The 19,019-nt window shown below is 38.1% G+C and overlaps 1 protein-coding gene across 2 annotated transcripts in view; it reads right to left on the bottom strand.

Moving 5' to 3' along the window:
* Positions 1-19,019, bottom strand: part of LOC124595540 (methylosome subunit pICln) — an 81,657-nt gene that overhangs the window by 34,216 nt on the left and 28,422 nt on the right. Inside the window, exons 3-4 of one of the 2 annotated variants that reach the window (XM_047134318.1) lie at positions 10,625-10,780; positions 3,686-3,781 (exon numbers count right to left, since the gene is read on the bottom strand). In XM_047134318.1, coding sequence (XP_046990274.1) covers positions 3,686-3,781; positions 10,625-10,780 — 252 coding nt within the window. The remainder of the gene's footprint in view (positions 1-3,685; positions 3,782-10,624; positions 10,781-19,019) is intronic. The other variant, XM_047134319.1, reaches the window with a different exon arrangement.

Here is a 19,019-nt window from a genome sequence, read left to right as displayed (position 1 = left end):
TACCTACTGCAACCTACATCCTTCTGAATCTGCTTAGTGTATTGATCTCTTGGTCTCCCTCTACGATTTTTACCCTCCACGCTGCCCTCCAATGCTAAATTTGTGATCCCTTGATGCCTCAAAACATGTCCTACCAACCGATCCCTTCTTCTAGTCAAGTTGTGCCACAAACTTCTCTTCTGCCCAATTCTATTCAATACCTCCTCATTAGTTACGTGATCTACCCACCTTATCTTCTGCATTCTTCTGTAGCACCACATTTCGAAAGCTTCTATTCTCTTCTTGTCCAAACTGGTTATCGTCCATGTTTCACTTCCATACGTGGCTACACTCCATACAAATACTTTCAGAAACGACTTCCTGACACTTAAATCTATACTCGATGTTAACAAATTTCTCTTCTCAGAAACGATTTCCTTGCCATTGCCAGTCTACATTTTATATCCTCTCTACTTCGACCATCATCACTTATTTTACTCCCTAAATAGCAAAACTCCTTTACTACTTTAAGTGTCTCATTTCCTAATCTAATACCCTCAGCATCACCCAATTTAATTAGACTACATTCCATTATCCTCGTTTTGCTTTTGTTGATGTTCATCTTATATCCTCCTTTCAAGACACTGTCCATTCCGTTCAACTGCTCTTCCAAGTCCTTTGCTGTCTCTGACAGAATTACTACGTCATCGGCGAACCTCAAAGTTTTTACTTCTTCTCTATGAATTTTAATACCTACTCTGAATTTTTCTTTTGTTTCCTTTACTGCTTGCTCAATATATAGATTGAATAACATCGGGGAGAGGCTACAACCCTGTCTCACTCCTTTCCCAACCACTGCTTCCCTTTCATGCCCCTCGACTCTTATAACTGCCATCTGGTTTCTGTACAAATTGTAAATAGCCTTTCGCTCCCTGTATTTTACCCCTGCCACCTTCAGAATTTGAAAGAGAGTATTCCAGTTAACGTTGTCAAAAGCTTTCTCTAAGTCTACAAATGCTATAAACGTAGGTTTGCCTTTTCTTAATCTTTCTTCTAAGATAAGTCGTAAGGTTAGTATTGCCTCACGTGTTCCAACATTTCTACGGAATCCAAACTGATCTTCCCCGAGGTCCGCTTCTACCAGTTTTTCCATTCGTCTGTAAAGAATTATTGTATTATATACTGTATATTCAGGTATGGTTCAAATGGCTCTGAGCACTATGGGACTTAACATCTGAAGTCATCAGTCCCCTAGAACTTAGAACTACTTAAACCTAACTAACCTAAGGACATCACACACATCCATGCCCGAGGCAGGATTCGAACCTGCGACCGTAGCGGTCACGCGGTTCCAAACTGATGCGCTTAGAACCGCACGGCCACACCGGCTGGCTATATTCAGGTATGCCAAACAGCAGTGTGCACTTACCTCTAGCTAACAGCACTAGAAGCTTTCATGGCAGTGAGACAGGAAAAATTCAGATGGAAGGAAATTGTTTGATGGGGATTAGTGAGAAAGCTAATGACGGAACAACACGGACTGTTACACCTACGAAAGCTGTTCTTGGAAAACGTCCACAGCAAAACATCTTGAAGGTAGCATCGAGATCCACAGGCTATGCGAAGAAGTTTGTCACAAAAGGTATATATTCTAGTGCATGAAGATTGCTAGTTGATGACAGCATGCTTCAAAATATAAAGAAGTGTACAGAAAACAGAGCACACCCAGAGCTACATGATGATGACTGGATCATCAGTGTTGATGCAATAGAAGCTACAATATCACTTATGTATTTATGAGGCATATATGGAGCAAAAAGCTTTCCATTGAAGCTGTTATGGTCGAATACATAGGGACCAGCATTTTTTCAGAACACAATGAGCAGAAATAAGATAGAGCACATGTTCACACAGACTATAAACAGATTGTTTTGCACCTGCTGCCCCTGTGTGGAATCCTTTCATTGCCAATTCCTTGCTGTGTTATTTTCCAGGTGAAAATATCACTGTGGATGAGCAACTGTTTCCATGAAAGGCTAGATGCTCTTTCATTAAATACATGATCCATAAACCACACAAATTTGGAATAAAGTTTTGGCTTGCAGTTGATACAAATTCCAAGTATCTGCTGAATGGGTTTCCTCACCTAGGGAAAGATGAGCAGTGTCCCACAGGTATTCCCCTTGCATAGCATGTTGCAACGTGTCTTATGCAGCCCTTTGTTTCCACAGGAAGAAACATAACCTGTGACTACATTTTCACAATGAAAGGCCTTGCAGAAAATTTGAAACATAAGAGCACAGTAAAGAAATCTAGAAGGGAAATACCTCGATCAGCAAAATCTACAGTAGCACCTTTGCACAAAACTATTGTTTATATGTCAGGTGATATAACTAACATGTTATCAGGGGAAAAAGAACAAAAATGTGCTTATTTTGAGTTCAATGCATGACATAGTAACTATCTATGAGCGGCATTGTAAAAAGCTACCGGAATTAATGGCCTACTACAACAACACCAAGTATGTCGTTGACGTAATCAATCAAATGGCTCGGCTTTACACAATGAAGTATGGATGCCGCAGATGGCCCATGCGCATAATGTCTTGGACTTAGCAGATATAAATGTTTGGTTACTCTATAAGGAAGTAACAGGAGAAAAATTATGGAGACGTCAGTTTATATACAAATTGGCAGAAGAGTTCGCTTCAGCAAATAAGGCCACAAGGGTACAAAATACCCTTCTTAATACAGTATCACAACGTTGCAAGATTCAAAAGACTTGTCAAATTGGAGGGTGTAGAGGCAAGAATAGAAGCAAGCATTTATGTATAAAGTGTGGCACGTATGTTTGTGGACCATGTTTAGGCAATACTGAATACATCTGTGTGAGGTGTCACGACGCAGCAGGTGGTTTTGAATGAGTAAAAGCACGATTATAAATGTTTTCTCTAGAATATATTGTGCTTTTCAGATATTTGTCTTAAAACACATGGTTTTATTTTCCACAGAAAGTTATTCTTTCCACATTTTGTTACATAATGTTTTGATTAATTTTTAGGTATAAAATGTTCACTGTACCACATAATTCCACAGAAAAAAGTAAAACCATATCCTGATGCACTGTGTAACTTGTCTGAAATAAATTGATTTATGTTAAAATGTGTATACTTTTTTTTTAAATGGTAAATGAAACTGTACCCGTCAAAAAAAAACAGGTTGGTCCTTCTAGGTAGATCGAAATTCCCAGTCCTTCTAGTGTTAATCAAGTACACTGCAATACATCCTTACCGGCAAGTCACACTTTTCAGTGATTATCACATCTATTACTATTCACTCGTTCATCTTTCATCACCTGTACAAACTAAAAAGCCCACAGACCTATCCCAACATTATTAAGGATAATCACTGAAAATAGATATGTAGCTACCATCAGGAATTTGCTCTTCACTCTGTAATTTCACTGTATCACTTTTGTCCACTCTTGCTCCCTAATTTTGACACCACTGTATTTTTTTTCCTTTTCTTTCCAAACAACAAGACAGTGAAGTCACGCAAACAGTATAACCACAGCTCAGTAACTTTTTAGGACAAAGTGTTCCCTGGGAAGTAGGTATAAGAGAGAGGAAAGTGTGCTTGTTTAATTAGGTATAAGAGAGAGAACAGTGTGTTTATTCCAATAATGGAATATTACATATCTGACTTACTGTTAATGATAATTGGTACATCTCCAGGTATGTTGTACAGTCCATCTTCGTTCTCATCTTCTTCAGCATCACCAAAAATTTCATCTTCTTCACAATCTGAAAAGTGTAAATATTTTTTCGCCATGTAACTGATACTGGAATATCAGCAAGTCTACATAATGCCCAATTTCAAGTAACAGTTGCAACAGTGAGAAACTGGTTTAACATCACCAGTTAAGCTCGGTATACAAGTGAGAGATTTTTCACTCTCTGAGAGCTTCTGCAAGTAATTCATGCAACGTAAACAGCACCAATAGCTCTCATATAGGCAGCAACCTCCATCCCTCGAGAGCTGCTCTCCATATCTCTCAGACACAAAAAACTATTGGCATTATCTGGAGAGCACAGAATACTGAGCAGTCATACTGCATCCAAGATTTGGGCTTATCTGACAGTTTTTACGCTACTACGTCTTGGTAATATATTTTGCCACACTACCATATCTTGGTAATACATTCTGCCAAACTCGTGCACAAATTAAACACAAGTACTCATGAAACTGCATGTTTCGAGTCTTAATTTGTGGCTTTGGCATGTTTCCAAGTGAAGAAATCACCCGCTCTAACTCGTACATGACAAGCGCAAGAGTTAACCCATTTCAAAAGTTCTAGAATGAAACAATGCAACACATAACATAATTTACAGAACCATCTAAGACGTATTATGTAGAATTAATTATAAAGAAAAAGGGGAAAAAGAATTGTTACCGAGAAGAGTTGATCCTACATTAATACGAATGAGAGACAATGAATTATCCACTGCACCAAAAAGACACTACAAGTACCTGCTTTATGACAGTATATGACATTGTCAGGACAGCTGAGACTACTGACATGACGGATACGCATGATGAAGTAAATGTCATTGATGTGTACACAGAAAAAGTGGTAAGGAAATCTGCCAGGAGCTGGACTCAGGACAAAGCTGAGAATTTAATGGGTTTGCATGAGGAAAGGCCAGCAGTACGGACAGTAAAGTACTGCACTACAAGAACTGAAATAACAAGCAAAGTTTGTAACACCTCTACAAAAGAAATTTACCTAAATATCCACAGTTTACGGAATTGGGCACTGTAGTTTCATAACATAGCTTAATTAATTCAGAGAAACAAATCCAGTTCCATCCGAAAGTAATCGGTCTAGAACTTGGAAAAGTGCCATTTCACTTCAAGTAATACAGCTGTATCTATAATTGTTTGATGTATTGTTTGATTATACTATTATATTTTGTGTAGTTTAACAGACCTTCAGAAATTTACAAGTGGTTCCTTAAGCCAATACATGTAAAAACATCAAATAAATGTATGTCCAGAAATGCTTCATTTACCATATATCTGCCCTATTTGGCTATCAAACAAATACAGGTATTAAGATGAAATCTGCTGTAATGTTATTTCATCATAATTGTTACGATACCAAATATTAAAGAGAATAAACATATGGTACCTAACACTAGAAATCTTAGTGTCACAAGCAGTCTGTCTTTAACTCTAACGAATCTAAACAATTATTTTGGCTCCAATTAGCAGGAGTACTTCTCCCATCTCCATTGCTGTCATTTTCGTGAAATTTAAATCATTTTATCTTCCCCCCATGAACCACGGACCTTGCCGTTGGTGCTTGCGTGCCTCAACGATACAGACAGCCGTACCGTAGGTGCAACCACAACGGAGGGGTATCTGTTGAGAGGCCAGACAAACATGTGGTTCCTGAAGAGGGGCAGCAGCCTTTTCAGTAGTTGCAGGGACAACAGTCTGGATGATTGACTGATCTGGCCTTGTAACACTAACCAAAATGGCCTTGCTGTTCTGGTACTGCGAACGGCTGAAAGCAAGGGGAAACTACAGCCGTAATTTTTCCCGAGGGCATGCAGCTTTACTGTATGATTAAATGATGATGGCGTCCTCTTGGGTAAAATATTCCGGAGGTAAAATAGTCCCCCGTTCAGATCTCCGGGCGGGGACTACTCAAGAAGACGTTATCAGGAGAAAGAAAACTGGCGTTCTACGGATCGGGCCAAGGAATGTCAGATCGCTTAATCGGGCAGGTAGGTTAGAAAATTTAAAAAGGGAAATGGATAGGTTAAAGTTAGATACAGTGGGAATTAGTGAAGTTCGGTGGCAGGAGGAACAAGACTTTTGGTCAGGTGAATACAGGTTTATAAATAAAAAATCGAATAGGGGTAATGCAGGAGTAGGTTTAATAATGAATACAAAAATAGGAGTGCAGGTAAGCTACTACAAAGAGCATAGTGAACACATTATTGTGGCCAAGATAGACATGAAGCCCACACCTACTACAGTAGTACAAGTTTATATGCCAACTAGCTCTGCAGATGACAAAGAAATTGTTGAAATGTATGATGAGATAAAAGAAATTATTCAGATAGTGAAGGGAGACGAAAATTTAATACTCATGGGTGACTGGAATTCAAGAGTAGGAAAAGAGAGAGAAGGAAATATAGTAAGTGAATATGGATTGGGGCTAGGAAATGAAAGAGGAAGCAATCGTGAAAGAAGGTTGTATACATGGAAGGAACCAGGTTTTAAATTTTAAGACATTTCCAGGAGCAGATGTGGACTCTGACGACAACTATTGGTTATGAACTGTAGATTAAAACTGAAGAAACTGCAAAAAGGTGGGTATTTAAGGAGATGGGACCTGGATAAACTGAAAGAACCAGAGGTTGTACAGAGTTTCAGGGAGAGCATAGGGGAACAATTGACAGGAATGGGGGAAAGAAATACAGTAGAAGAAGAATGGGTAGCTCTGAGGGATGAAGTAGTGAAGGCAGAAGAGGATCAAGTAGGTAAAACGACAAGGGCTACTAGAAATCCTTGGATAACAGAAGAAATATTGAATTTAATTGATGAAAGGAGAAAATATAAAAATGCAGTAAATGAAGAAGGCGAAAAGGAATACAAACGTCTCAAAAATGAGATCTACAGGAGGTGCAAAATGGCTAACCAGGGATGGCTAGAGGGCAAATGTTAGGATGTAGACGCTTATCTCACTAGGGGTAAGATAGATATTGCCTACAGGAAAATTAAAGAGACCTTTGGAGAAAGGAGAACCACTTGCAAGAATATCAAGAGCTCAGATGGAAACCCAGTTCTAAGCAAAGAAGGGAAAGCAGAAAGGTGGAAGGTGTATATAGAGGGTCTATACAAGGGCGATGTACTTGAGGACAATATTATGGAAATGGAAGATGATGTAGATGAAGATGAAGACAAAATGGGAGATACGATACTGCGTGAAGAGTTTGACAGAGCACTGAAAGACCCGAGTCGAAACAAGGCCCCCGGAGTAGACAACATTCCATCAAAACTACTGACAGCCTTGGGAGAGCCAGTCCTGACAAAACTCTACCATCTGGTGGGCAAGATGTATGAGACAGGCGAAATACCCTCAGACTTCAAGAAGAATATAATAATTCCAATCCCAAAGAAAGCAGGTGTTGACAGATGTGAAAATTACCGAACTATCAGTTTAATAAGTCACAGCTGCAAAATACTAACGCGAATTCTTTACAGACGAATGGAAAAACTGATAGAAGCCGACCTCTGTGAAGATCAGTTTGGATTCCGTAGAAATGTTGGAACACGTGAGGCAATACTGGCCCTACGACTTATCTTAGAAGCTAGATTAAGGAAAGGCAAACCTACATTTCTAGCATTTGCAGACTTAGAGAAAGCTTTTGACAATGTTGATTGGAATACTATCTTTCAAATTCTGAAGGTGGCAGGGGTAAAATACAGAGAGTGAAAGGCTATTTATAAGTTGTACAGAAAGCAGATGGCAGTTATAAGAGTCGAGGGGTATGAAAGGGAAGCAATGGTTGGGAAGGGAGTGAGACAGGGTTGTAGCCTATGCCCGATGTTATTCAATCTGTATATTGAGCAAGCAATAAAGGAAACAAAAGAAAAGTACGGAGTAGGTATTAAAATCCACGGAGAAGAAATAAAAACTTTGAGGTTCGCCGATGACATTGTAATTCTGTCAGAGACAGCAAAGGACTTGGAAGAGTAGTTGAACGGAACGGACAGTGTCTTGAAAGGAGGGTATAAGATGAACATCAACAAAAGCAAAACGAGGATAATGGAATGTAGTCGAATTAAGTCGGGTGATGCTGAGGGAATTAGATTAGGAAATGAGACACTTAAAGTAGTAAAGGTGTTTTGCTATTTGGGGAGCAAAATAACTGATGATGGTCGAAGTAGAGAGGATATAAAATGTAGACTGGCAATGGCAAGGAAAGCGTTTCTGAAGAAGAGAAATTTGTTAACATCGAGTATAGACTTAAGTGTCAGGAAGTCATTTCTGAATGTATTTGTATGGAGTGTAGCCATTTATGGAAGTGAAACATGGACGATAAATAGTTTGGACAAGAAGAGAATAGAGGCTTTCGAAATGTGGTGCTACAGAAGAATGCTGAAGATTATATGGGTAGATCACATAACTAATGAGGAGGTATTGAAGAGAACTAGGGAGAAGAGGAGTTTGTGGCACAACTTGACAAGAAGAAGGGATCGGTTGGTAGGACATGTTCCGAGACATCGAGGGATCACCACTTTAGCATTGGAGGGCAGTGTGGAGGGTAAAAATCGTAGAGGGAGACCAACAGATGAATACCCTAAGCAGATTCAAAAGGACGTAGGCTGCAGTAGGTACTGGGAGATGAAGAAGCTTGCACAGGATAGAGTGGCATGGAGAGCTGCATCAAACCAGTCTCAGGACTGAAGACCACAACAACATGGATATTATATCACAAGCTCTACAATGAGTTCTTACATTCTCCAAAATCATCCCACCGCCTAATCTACTCTCTTATCCAACACAAACACTGTCATTTACGTTCTTCATTTGGTACTAAAAGTATTAAAAGTAGAACTGCAGCCCAATGCACTTTCATCCCAACGTATTCCTTCAAGCACAGAACAATGACCGAAAAATCTCGCAGAAAGTGATCCCTCAGCTCTCACAAACACACTTATCCTGCTGTGCGTAAATGGTTCCGACACCTGGTTCGAAAGACTGACACTTACAGAAAGTACTCACAAGTAACTATCAGACCGTAAGTATAGTGAAAATTTGCCCTAGTAAAAACAATTCTGTGAGTACTGTCAGAATACCAAACTGTCCAAGAGCATGTATCCCAGCCATTACATTCATTGTGGACTATGTTGCAATGACTAACTGTTAATCATAATGCAGAAAAGAAATAAAATCTGCATCAATCACTAAAATTTTTCAATCCACTATATGTTCCACTGGTTAACAATCATCACATGAAAAGCATCTTTTACAGGGTTGCTCACAGTGCTAAGCATTGGGGATTTCATGCAGCAGTGTTAAGGCGGCTGAGAGGTTAGGTTATGACTCGCATTATTAATTATTGCGTTCATCAGTCACAAAATGTATAGATGTGATGTAGCAGATCATCTGAAGATGTTACAAGTACTTCTACAGAGCAAGAAGAGCAGTATGTGTACTGCATTCTGCTGCTGAAATTCACTTATGTTTCTCACTGCACATGAATCACACAATGTTGTTACGTAGCAAAGTAGTTACATTTCTTTCTTTCTTTATGAAAACATTTACCTTCTTTGCTACATAACAACAACATAGTCTCAAATGAAATTGGTAACCCACTCTTTGTTCAATAGAGAGAACGGAACTAAACTGACTAAAGAACAAAAGGACAATTTCAAAACCAATAGTATAAGGCGGGATTTATTTACATCACAGTGGTGCAGATTAGAGTATTACTGCACACATAATCTTCATAATCATAAGTGGAATAACTGCTCCTACAAAAACTACTTTTTTCAAAGCCACTTGTCATTACAAGAAATAATCCTTTTCAAAGTAATATGTTGGTTCTCAAATACTCCAACAGCAACTAATTACAGTTATGAATATTTCACAGTTTCTTTAATGCCATTCATTCTCACTATTGCAGCAAAAAAGAATGTAAACTGGTAATAATACATGCACTTCGCATGTCGTATGAAGAAAAATCACATCTGGTTCAAACAGCAAGATATGTTTTGGTAGCAAGGGGTGAGAAAACTGTAAGATAGCTCAAAAATTTTGGAGCTCATCATCAAATTTTTTCAAAATCGAAGTTCCACTAAGTTTCAGAGGAAATCATTTGCCATCTGTTACATGACGTATTTAGGTGTGGCCAAATGTGTCCACACAGTCTATAATTTTACAAATACTGCCAATACATTAACTTAAGAAAAAAGATAGAATTATGCAACACATTTTGCCCAAAACAGCAGCAGCAGCAGCAGCAGCAAAGCATTTCAGCTTCTTACATCCAGTTAAATCTTTTCAAACCTGAATTTTTTCTGGATAGAGGACATTATTTTTTATTTATGCTGCAATGGTCTTCAGTGATTTTTTAATGGTTTTAGATGCACGATTTATTTAAAAATATGTGCCTGTTTTCAAAATCTACTTTTTACACTTGGCTCCAATTCATGGACTAAAACAACTAATTTTGAAATATTCAATGTTGCAATAAATAAAATTATCACACTAGTTACTATGCAAAATGACAACAATAATATTTAATTATACAGTGGAATATAACTAACCAACTACTTCTATGTATTGTGGCAATCACAAGCTGCTGCACACAGCTACATTGAGTAGTTGATATTTTTATAGTGATGGCCAGCAGTTGGCAACACTTGAGCATAACAGAAAGATCAAACATTCACAAATGTGTACGTGAGGTTTCCACTGGAGAAAAAATATTTCAGTTGCAGCTAAGACACAGTAAAAGTTAATGTATACAATTGAAGCTACAGGGTCTGAAAGGGTTAAGCAAAAGACATGTGAAATGTAATGTTCTACCAAACAAGAAACACAGAATAACATAACAACGTACCATCATAGTTTTCAGATTGATCAGGATGCAGAGCCTGGCATTCACACATAGCATGGTACATTGCATCTAGCATTCCTTTGTCATCAGGTATAAATCTCATTTCTGTCATTTCAGGATTTGAACTGTCGTCATCAGCATTTTCTTCAGGCTGGTTTTCTGAAACAGAAGATATACAGTGTAAACTGAAATTAAATACATTATTCAAACTACAATTGTGTATTAATAGCACTTTTTCCAATATTTACGCTATTGTTGTGGCATGCTCTGCTGGGCCTACGGGAACAAATCATGTTGGGGTCCTCCTGTACTATCAGACATTTTTAACGACTGTTAGGTGCCAGACAGCTGAAAGTTTATCAAGAATGACCAATTTCACAGAACTGGCAGCGGTATACAGGTAAAAGAAATACACAATGCATTATTAATTTGCACTGCCAGTGAAGCAAAGGACTTAAAATTCAAAGTGAGAGAACCGGGTAGGCGCACGCATGCCGATTAGTGATTGAAATTGATCACTTTTAAAAAATAAAAGTAGTACAGCTGTATAATACGCAATGCAATTTTTAACTTAAAACAAATGCATGTTACATCTTAGAGCACTTGGCCTGCGTACAAACTTTATTATCCATAATTACATAATTTATTCCACATGAACCTGTGAATACAGTTAAAGATTTCATCTGGGCTTCCTGGGGTTTCCTGTTATTAACTTAAGCTAACAGAAGTTATAAGGAACTGAAGAATTTTTGTGACTGTGCTTGACTTCAGAAGGTCACAGCATTCTGCAAGTATTGAGAAAGGAACATTGGTGAATGATGGTTTTACAGCTACATTACTAAAAGCACAACACAGGCATCAAACCAAGATTTTTATGATTATATTCTCTGAAGTAAATAATTTTAGCATTCCCACATGCAAACACTGATTAACAACAGGGATGCTGCTCATAGGTATTCTGAGGCAAATCCAAAACCAGAATGCTACGAAGAATGCAAGAAGTTGCAAAACAGGGTGAAGCAATGTGATTGCAACGCCAAAATCAGGGGCTTGTATTCCTTTGTGTGCAGTGAAACAACAACCATGATTATGTTGATGAATCTCTGTACCTTGGATGTCTGATGAGCAAAATCAGAAACTGTTTTTCCATGTCTCAACTGACAAACTGAATGAATTTTTCTCAGCACCATCCTAGCCTCATGCTGATGAGATCTATTGCACGCAAGAATTCCCAAACTACATAACTAACCATGACACTTTCCATCTGAAACTGGTTACAATGACCACAATGTGAAAAGCAATAATTACAATGTCTTTTGAAACAGCAGGGAATGGCACTATCAGCATTATCATGGACAAGCATTGCAGATAGCCCAATAGCTGTGTTAATATACATATTTTTCTCTTGTGAATGGAACACATTCCAATCCATGTAAAAGAAGCATTGTCCAACCAATCCCTAAGAATAAGAAGCTGTAACCACTTTGTTTTTATTTATTTATTTATTTGCTGTCCATATAACAATCAGTTTCCAGACACTGTCAGAGATTTAGTTTACATTACAAAGCGTTAGTTCACATGTATATATAAATACATTCATTATAATAGAGGGAAACATTCCACGTGGGAAAAATTATATATAAAAACAAAGATGAGGTGACTTACCGAACGAAAGCGCTGGCAGGTCGATAGACACACAAACAAACACAAACATACACACAAAATTCAAGCTTACACAACAAACTGTTGCCTCATCAGGAAAGAGGGAAGGAGAGGGGAAGACGAAAGGAAGTGGGTTTTAAAACTCCTTACCCTCTCCCTTAAAACCCACTTCCTTTCGTCTTCCCTCTCCTTCCCTCTTTCCTGATGAGGCAACAGTTTGTTGTGTAAGCTTGAATTTTGTGTGTATGTTTGTGTGTCTATCGACCTGCCAGCGCTTTCGTTCGGTAAGTCACATCATCTTTGTTTTTATATATAAATACATTCATTGATATAAATAATCGGGATCAGAAATTATCAGTTTTTTATGGCCCAAACAAAATTTACTGTTACGTACACTGTAGAGAGACATAACATGACATTTTCTGCTGAATAGCAGATTCTCTCTATTAATGAACGCTTCAGTTTATTCTTTAAGGTGTTTAAATTAGCTGTCTTGAGATCAGGTAGTAGTCTGTTGTAAGCAAGTTGTTCCTGTTGTATGTAGACTACAATCTGCAGCCATTTTTATTTATTTATTTATTTTACTTTCAATTCTGTCGAAGTTTTCCCTTCCCCTTGTATTTTAGTTATATGCATTACTGTTTATTATATTATGTTCTGGGTTTCGTTTCACGAACACGATTGCCTGCAGAATTTATACAGAGTCTGTACAGACTGCTGGTGTCCCATCCCATGTCTCAACACCATACTGAAGATGCCAATGTATCATTCCAAAATATACAGGGTAGCACACGAAAAACCAGTCCCAAGTACTGGACTGCTCATCCATTGTTTCAAAGCTGTTGTGACTATGTTTTGTATTATCAGTACAAAAGCCACTGTGACTTGTTTGAGACATGGAAAGGAAATATCTCAGTGAGGTGTATCCTCTTCAAGAAAGAAATGTAATAATGGAGGCCTGTGTGTCTACCAGTTCATTTAAGGAAACAGGGACATTTTTGCAAAGAAGTTTTCTGGCATTTCCATACCAGCAAAGAGCAGTGCACATGACTTAATGACGCAGTGGCATACTACAGGGTCAGTTGCAAATGCAAAAAAGAAGTGAGCCCTCTCCATTTGTGCACCTGCTGTGGTCACAAATATTTGAGCACGAATGATCGAGAGTCCAAGGAAGTCAACACACAAATTGTCGCAACAGGTGAAAGTATGTGAACTTCCAGAACACCAGAGATTGGTCAACAAACAATTCCTATATGATTAATGAGGAACCTCCTCATGGTGAAAAAAATCAGAGTTTGGTGTGCCACATCAGCAAGTCAGATTGTGGGTCCCATATTTTTTGAAACAATAGTAAACACTGTTGTGTGTATGTGAATCTTCCAGGAATTTTATGCACAGTTGACCCATTATGAAAGTATGTATGCTGTCTTTCAATAGGATGAGGTGACCTGTAACACCTCACTCAAGTCAATCTCATGAATTCATGAAAAATTCACAAACGGACTGTCAACAAAGGATTGTGATCACCACGTTTGTCGCACCTAACCGCTTGTGACTTATCTGTGGGGCAGTCCAAAGGGAAAAGTGAACGCAAATAACCCAATAACGTTAGAGTACTTTTAAGGACAATATAGTAGTTTTAAGGACAATATCCATAGTGAAATTTTGAGGACTGATGCAGTAGATCAATTCAGTAAACACAGGCATTTTCGTTAGCTTATTTGTTATTTCTTTATTATCCATTTATTATGTATTTGTCTATCTGTTGTTGTATCTGGTCATGGTGGGGAACAGTTTGTGCATAAAAGGCAAGCAATCTGTACTCAGGGCAGATTTTCCATGCGTCACCCTGTATTTGCCTTAAGCTACAATGGCCATTATAGCTAAGCATGACTTTCATTGTCAGTGTCTTCTCTCCGTTTTAAAATAGCTTATTTGCAGTAAGGTAAGTCGACAAAAAATTGTAATTAATTTCACTCCAGCTGACAAAAGATGTGGGATCTGCACAGCTCATGACCTTGCAATTTTGGGGTTCAATTAAATCATTCACCTACGTAAGGAACAGAAAAGGCACTAACCTGCTTCCTTGAGGCATATCACATTGAAGAATCGTGTAAGTTGATTTAGTTGTTACCAACTGTTCATGCCTTTTATAAGTTAGCTTCACACACTGCTTCCTGTCTTTCAAATACAACATATGTAGCTGTAAGGCTACCCATCTCATCCTGTATTTCAATTTGTGTAATAGAACTGTACGATTCACGGTACCGAAGGCTTTACTCATATTCAGGAAAATGCTTGTGACCTTGTCTGCTTTATATACAGCTTGTTTAATATTTCATGTATAAAAGTTGCTACTGATGTTACACTCTTCCTTTTCTAAATCATGTTGTAGATTGCTGAACTGATTTAGTATTACTTTCTCTAGTAATTTGTCAAGTTCTGATGTTAAAGATATTGGCCTATAGTTTTGTGTCAGTTTTTGTTGCCCTCTTATACACTTGTAGCATCTCAGCAATTTTCAAAAGGTCAGGAAACTCCCCATGGCAGAGGGAGCTTCTTATTAGGTGCTTCAGAGGCTTCGCTAATTCTCCTCTGTGCTCCTTTAGTAGCTTAGCTGAAATGCCACCGAAGCCACAAGACATATTATCTTGAAGTTTTGAAATGATTACTATGAGTCCCTCTCATTAATACCATGGATGGAAACAAAAGATTGGCTAGTGTTTCTAACAATAAAATTGGGTCCCCAGTTATGTACTCAATTTGTACCAAATGTACCAAACGTTTGTATGAATCTCTCTTGTAGCTACCAATCAATCAGCATTTTGCCTGTTACATCTGAAGCCCGGGAATATATTGCTCAGGACCAGGTTATTGAATAGTTACACAAATTCAACTTAAATATCAGACCAGCTTTTGCAAGCACTATGGACAAACATTGATTTAATTAAGGAAAATGATGGCCTGAAATAGGTTCTGAACAACAGTGAAGCCACAACAACATTGACACTACTAGCCTTCAGCAATATATTTGATACTGTCAACTTCGACATATTGCTCAGAAAAATAAGACAGCAAAATTTTCAGAGAGTGTGTTTAAGTGGTTTGAAGCGTACTTGAAAAACAGACTGCAACTTGTTGTCTATGGGAATACACAGTCACCCTGGAAGCATATTCTTGCAAGAGTGTAACAAGTGTCAGTCCTGAGCCCACTTTTATGTCAATGATGTCTCTGTCATTTCTCCTCCAGTAAATATCATTCCTATGCTGACAACCTACAGCTTTTCCTAGGTGCCAGATCTGAATATATCAACTACACAATCCTTAATATAAATGATTATCTGTCTTCCGTGCTAACATGGCCACACAAAACCTGAGAAACTACAAGGTCTATTCAAAAAATTCCAGAACATTTGTGATTTTGTGCCAATGGTGTGTTACAGCGAAATGTGGTTAGCATCCCTGCACATGCCTGTGTTTGATATGTAACTGCTGGAATTTTCAATGTTGTATGTCTGTTATTCTTCAGTGCTGTATTCAGCAGACTGTTGTGTCGCAAAGTTTGCGAATTTCTAGATGGCAGAGTTAGAGGAGCAGTGTGTCTGCATTAAATTTTGCAAGAAACTAGAGAAAACCTTTACAGACACACACACCAAATGATGCAGTAATTTACAGTCATGAGTGCTTAAGCTGTACTCAGTGTTACGAATGGTTCACATGGATTAAAAATAGTCAGACAGAAGTTAAAGATGACCCCCATTTAGGATGCCCTTTGACATCTGCCGACAACGCTCATGCCAGGAACATTAATAAAACAGCAGAGTGCTAAAAGGAAAGCATATTTCTGAAAATACCTGAAAATAATTGGATGCAAAGTGTGAATCAAACCTAATAGCGCAAGTTTTGTAGATGCCTTTCCGACTACTAAAAGAGTTGGATAAGCTATAAATAAAATACAGCACGAGTGTCATCTTGTTAATTATTATTACTCACGTATGGGCTAAATAGGACTACGTGAGGTACAATCAGTCAATGTCAGTTTTGAGGCTTGGCCTTTCTTTGTGTCCAAATTTGCTTCATCCTTTCAGAACGAAGTCTCTTTCTTTCATCAGACCACAGCGTTCCAGTTCGTTTTCTAATTTCTCTCTGACCAACTTTCCGATCAAATATTTTTTTACTGAATTTTTTTCTATCTGTGATGTCTGCCTGAGTTACACTGGCTACTTAAAGATCCTCTGCAACCGCAGCAGTCCTTTTAATTGGCTCAGATTTGGCCTTACTTCTGTTTTCATAGAATTCTAATATTACCAAGTGAGGTGGCACAATGGTTATCATACTGGACTTGCACTCTAGAGAACGATGGTTCACACCCACATCCGGGCACCCAGATTTAGGATTTCTGCGATTTCCCTAAATCGCTTCAGGAAATGCCAGGATGGTTCCTTTGAAAGGGCACGGCCAACTTCCTTCCCCATCCTTTCCTACTACAATGGGACTGATGACCTCAGAGTTGGGTCCCTTCCCCCAAATCAAAGAACAAATTCAACCATTTGTTTTGTCAACCTAGTGTATGCCATTCTTTTAACGTGCCCACAAAGTTTAAGTCTTTGTTTTGTCATGTCACCATATATGTCTGTGTAGTCTTCTATTTCCTATATTACTTCTCAGCCTATAAGTTTCTCCATCAGTAATTTGGCGCCTAATATTTTCCTAATAATCTTCCTTCCTTATTTTTCTTTCGAATTTCTTCAATATCTTTCTTCCTATTTAAAATTAAAGTTTCTGCTGTATAAAGACAGTCATGTTTGATTACAGTGCTGTAATGCACAAGCTGATAATATTTTTACAATATTTTGAATACTTATATACGGCTGGTTTAGAGAATTTCAACTACACTCAAAATAAAAAAAAAATACATAAAAAAAACCAACAACAACAACACTGCTTCCTTGCGATATTGGGTTCTTTCTTTTGTGTAAATTTGATATTGATCCACCTCTAACATGGTAATTGGTCAAGGCTTTTGATGACTTTGCTGCCATTATTTTCTCCTACAGCAGCTCTTTCTTTGGAATTTATTTTATTTTCATGTAAATGTATGACTGATGTGCAAGTCACACGGGATTGATACTGATTGCCATTTTTGTAATAATGCACCTAACATAATAGTCAATGTTTTTGTTTTTGCTTGGACGAATATCTGGTTCGATGTGACACCAAGTTTCTCCCAGTGTATATAATGTCCAAATAACTTACAGGAATACAGATGGATGACATCATCAACAACCAGTGATCTTTAGACATGTGCACCCTGTCATCTTCAAGGCAAAACTGCAGCAAGTAAGCATTGTGCAAAGGAATTTACAACCATGCTTTGCAGAGCACAATTCCGGAAAACACACTCTCTCTCTCTCTCTCTCTCTCTCTCTCTCTCTCTCACACTCACACACACACACACACACACACACACACACACACACACACACACACACACAGTAAACACTTGTGCCATCAAACAAGCAGAGGTCACTGACATCAGAAGTTATCAATATGGAACATTAATAACCAATGGGTGAGATAACCGTAACTCTGAGTGTCACAAATGTTTATAACAGCTGAGAAAACTGTTATTGCAGAACATTCCCTTGGCACCAGTCATCCTATGAGATATAACAACACGGAGATTCTGGCATACCCTTCCACGCACTGGGATGGTGTTATTAAGGAAGCAGTTGATATTAAGTTAGCAAAGAAATTTTATAAATAGAGATGGGGGGGGGGGTATTTATTTAAATTCTGCAGGGAATCCTGTTGTCTTCCTCATCAAAAAATAAAGTGAGTTACTGCTACCTCATCTGTTGGGTATAGTTTTTGCTATCAATAACTTCTGATGTTGGTCATCTTTGATTGTATGATGGCACTATTGTTTAGGAGAGAGGGAGAGGGGGAGGGAGAGGGGGAGGGAGAGAGAGAGAGAGAGAGAGAGAGAGAGAGAGAGAGAGAGAGAGAGAGAGAGAGAGAGAGAGAGAGCGCTTTCTGGACCTGCACTGCAAACCCAGGTTTTAAATTTGCAGGTACAGCATTTACTTGTTGCAATTCTGCCTTGAAAATTACAGTATGTGCACCTGTTGAAATACCAGTGGTTGTCGACTATGACACTTAGCTTCATTCCCCTAAGTTATTTGAACATATGGACAGCTGAACATATTACACATATTTCTATGTCTAGTGTACTGATAACTGTTTTACTATATGTAATTTCATGTAAGAATGATATTTACTGTGTAAAAAGTTCACACAAGAATGTTACACTTGGACAATATCTACAGCTATGTCACAATGTGTATTATATTGTCAATCTGTTTTTGTTATTGCTGCCATTATGAAATTTCTGCTTTTATATATCATCCTCTCTCTAGGATGTCATATGAATGGTTTCTTTTCTCTCCCGGCCTTATTTTTCCCCATATATAAGTAACATTGCTCATTAAGGTTTACATTATTATTGTAAAACGTATTAATGTCGCAGTCATATGTTTCTTCTGCATACATACCAATTGCAGTTGTGGTTATTTTTTTAAATACCTTGTAAAAGTAGCGTTATGCATTTCAAGCTACACATTTTTGAATGTACAACAGCGATGTGTTTCATAATGTAATATGTTTAGGCTGCAGTTATATTCATGGAATGGAACAATTATTTTACACTAAAATTATGTAGAAGATCATACTCAAT

The sequence above is a fragment of the Schistocerca americana genome, chromosome 2 (genome assembly GCF_021461395.2).
Source record: "Schistocerca americana isolate TAMUIC-IGC-003095 chromosome 2, iqSchAmer2.1, whole genome shotgun sequence".
Classification (NCBI taxonomy): Eukaryota; Metazoa; Arthropoda; class Insecta; order Orthoptera; family Acrididae; genus Schistocerca; species Schistocerca americana.
The sequence above is the reverse complement of the archived record's forward strand: the minus strand, read 5'-3'. Positions and strand labels throughout refer to the sequence as shown.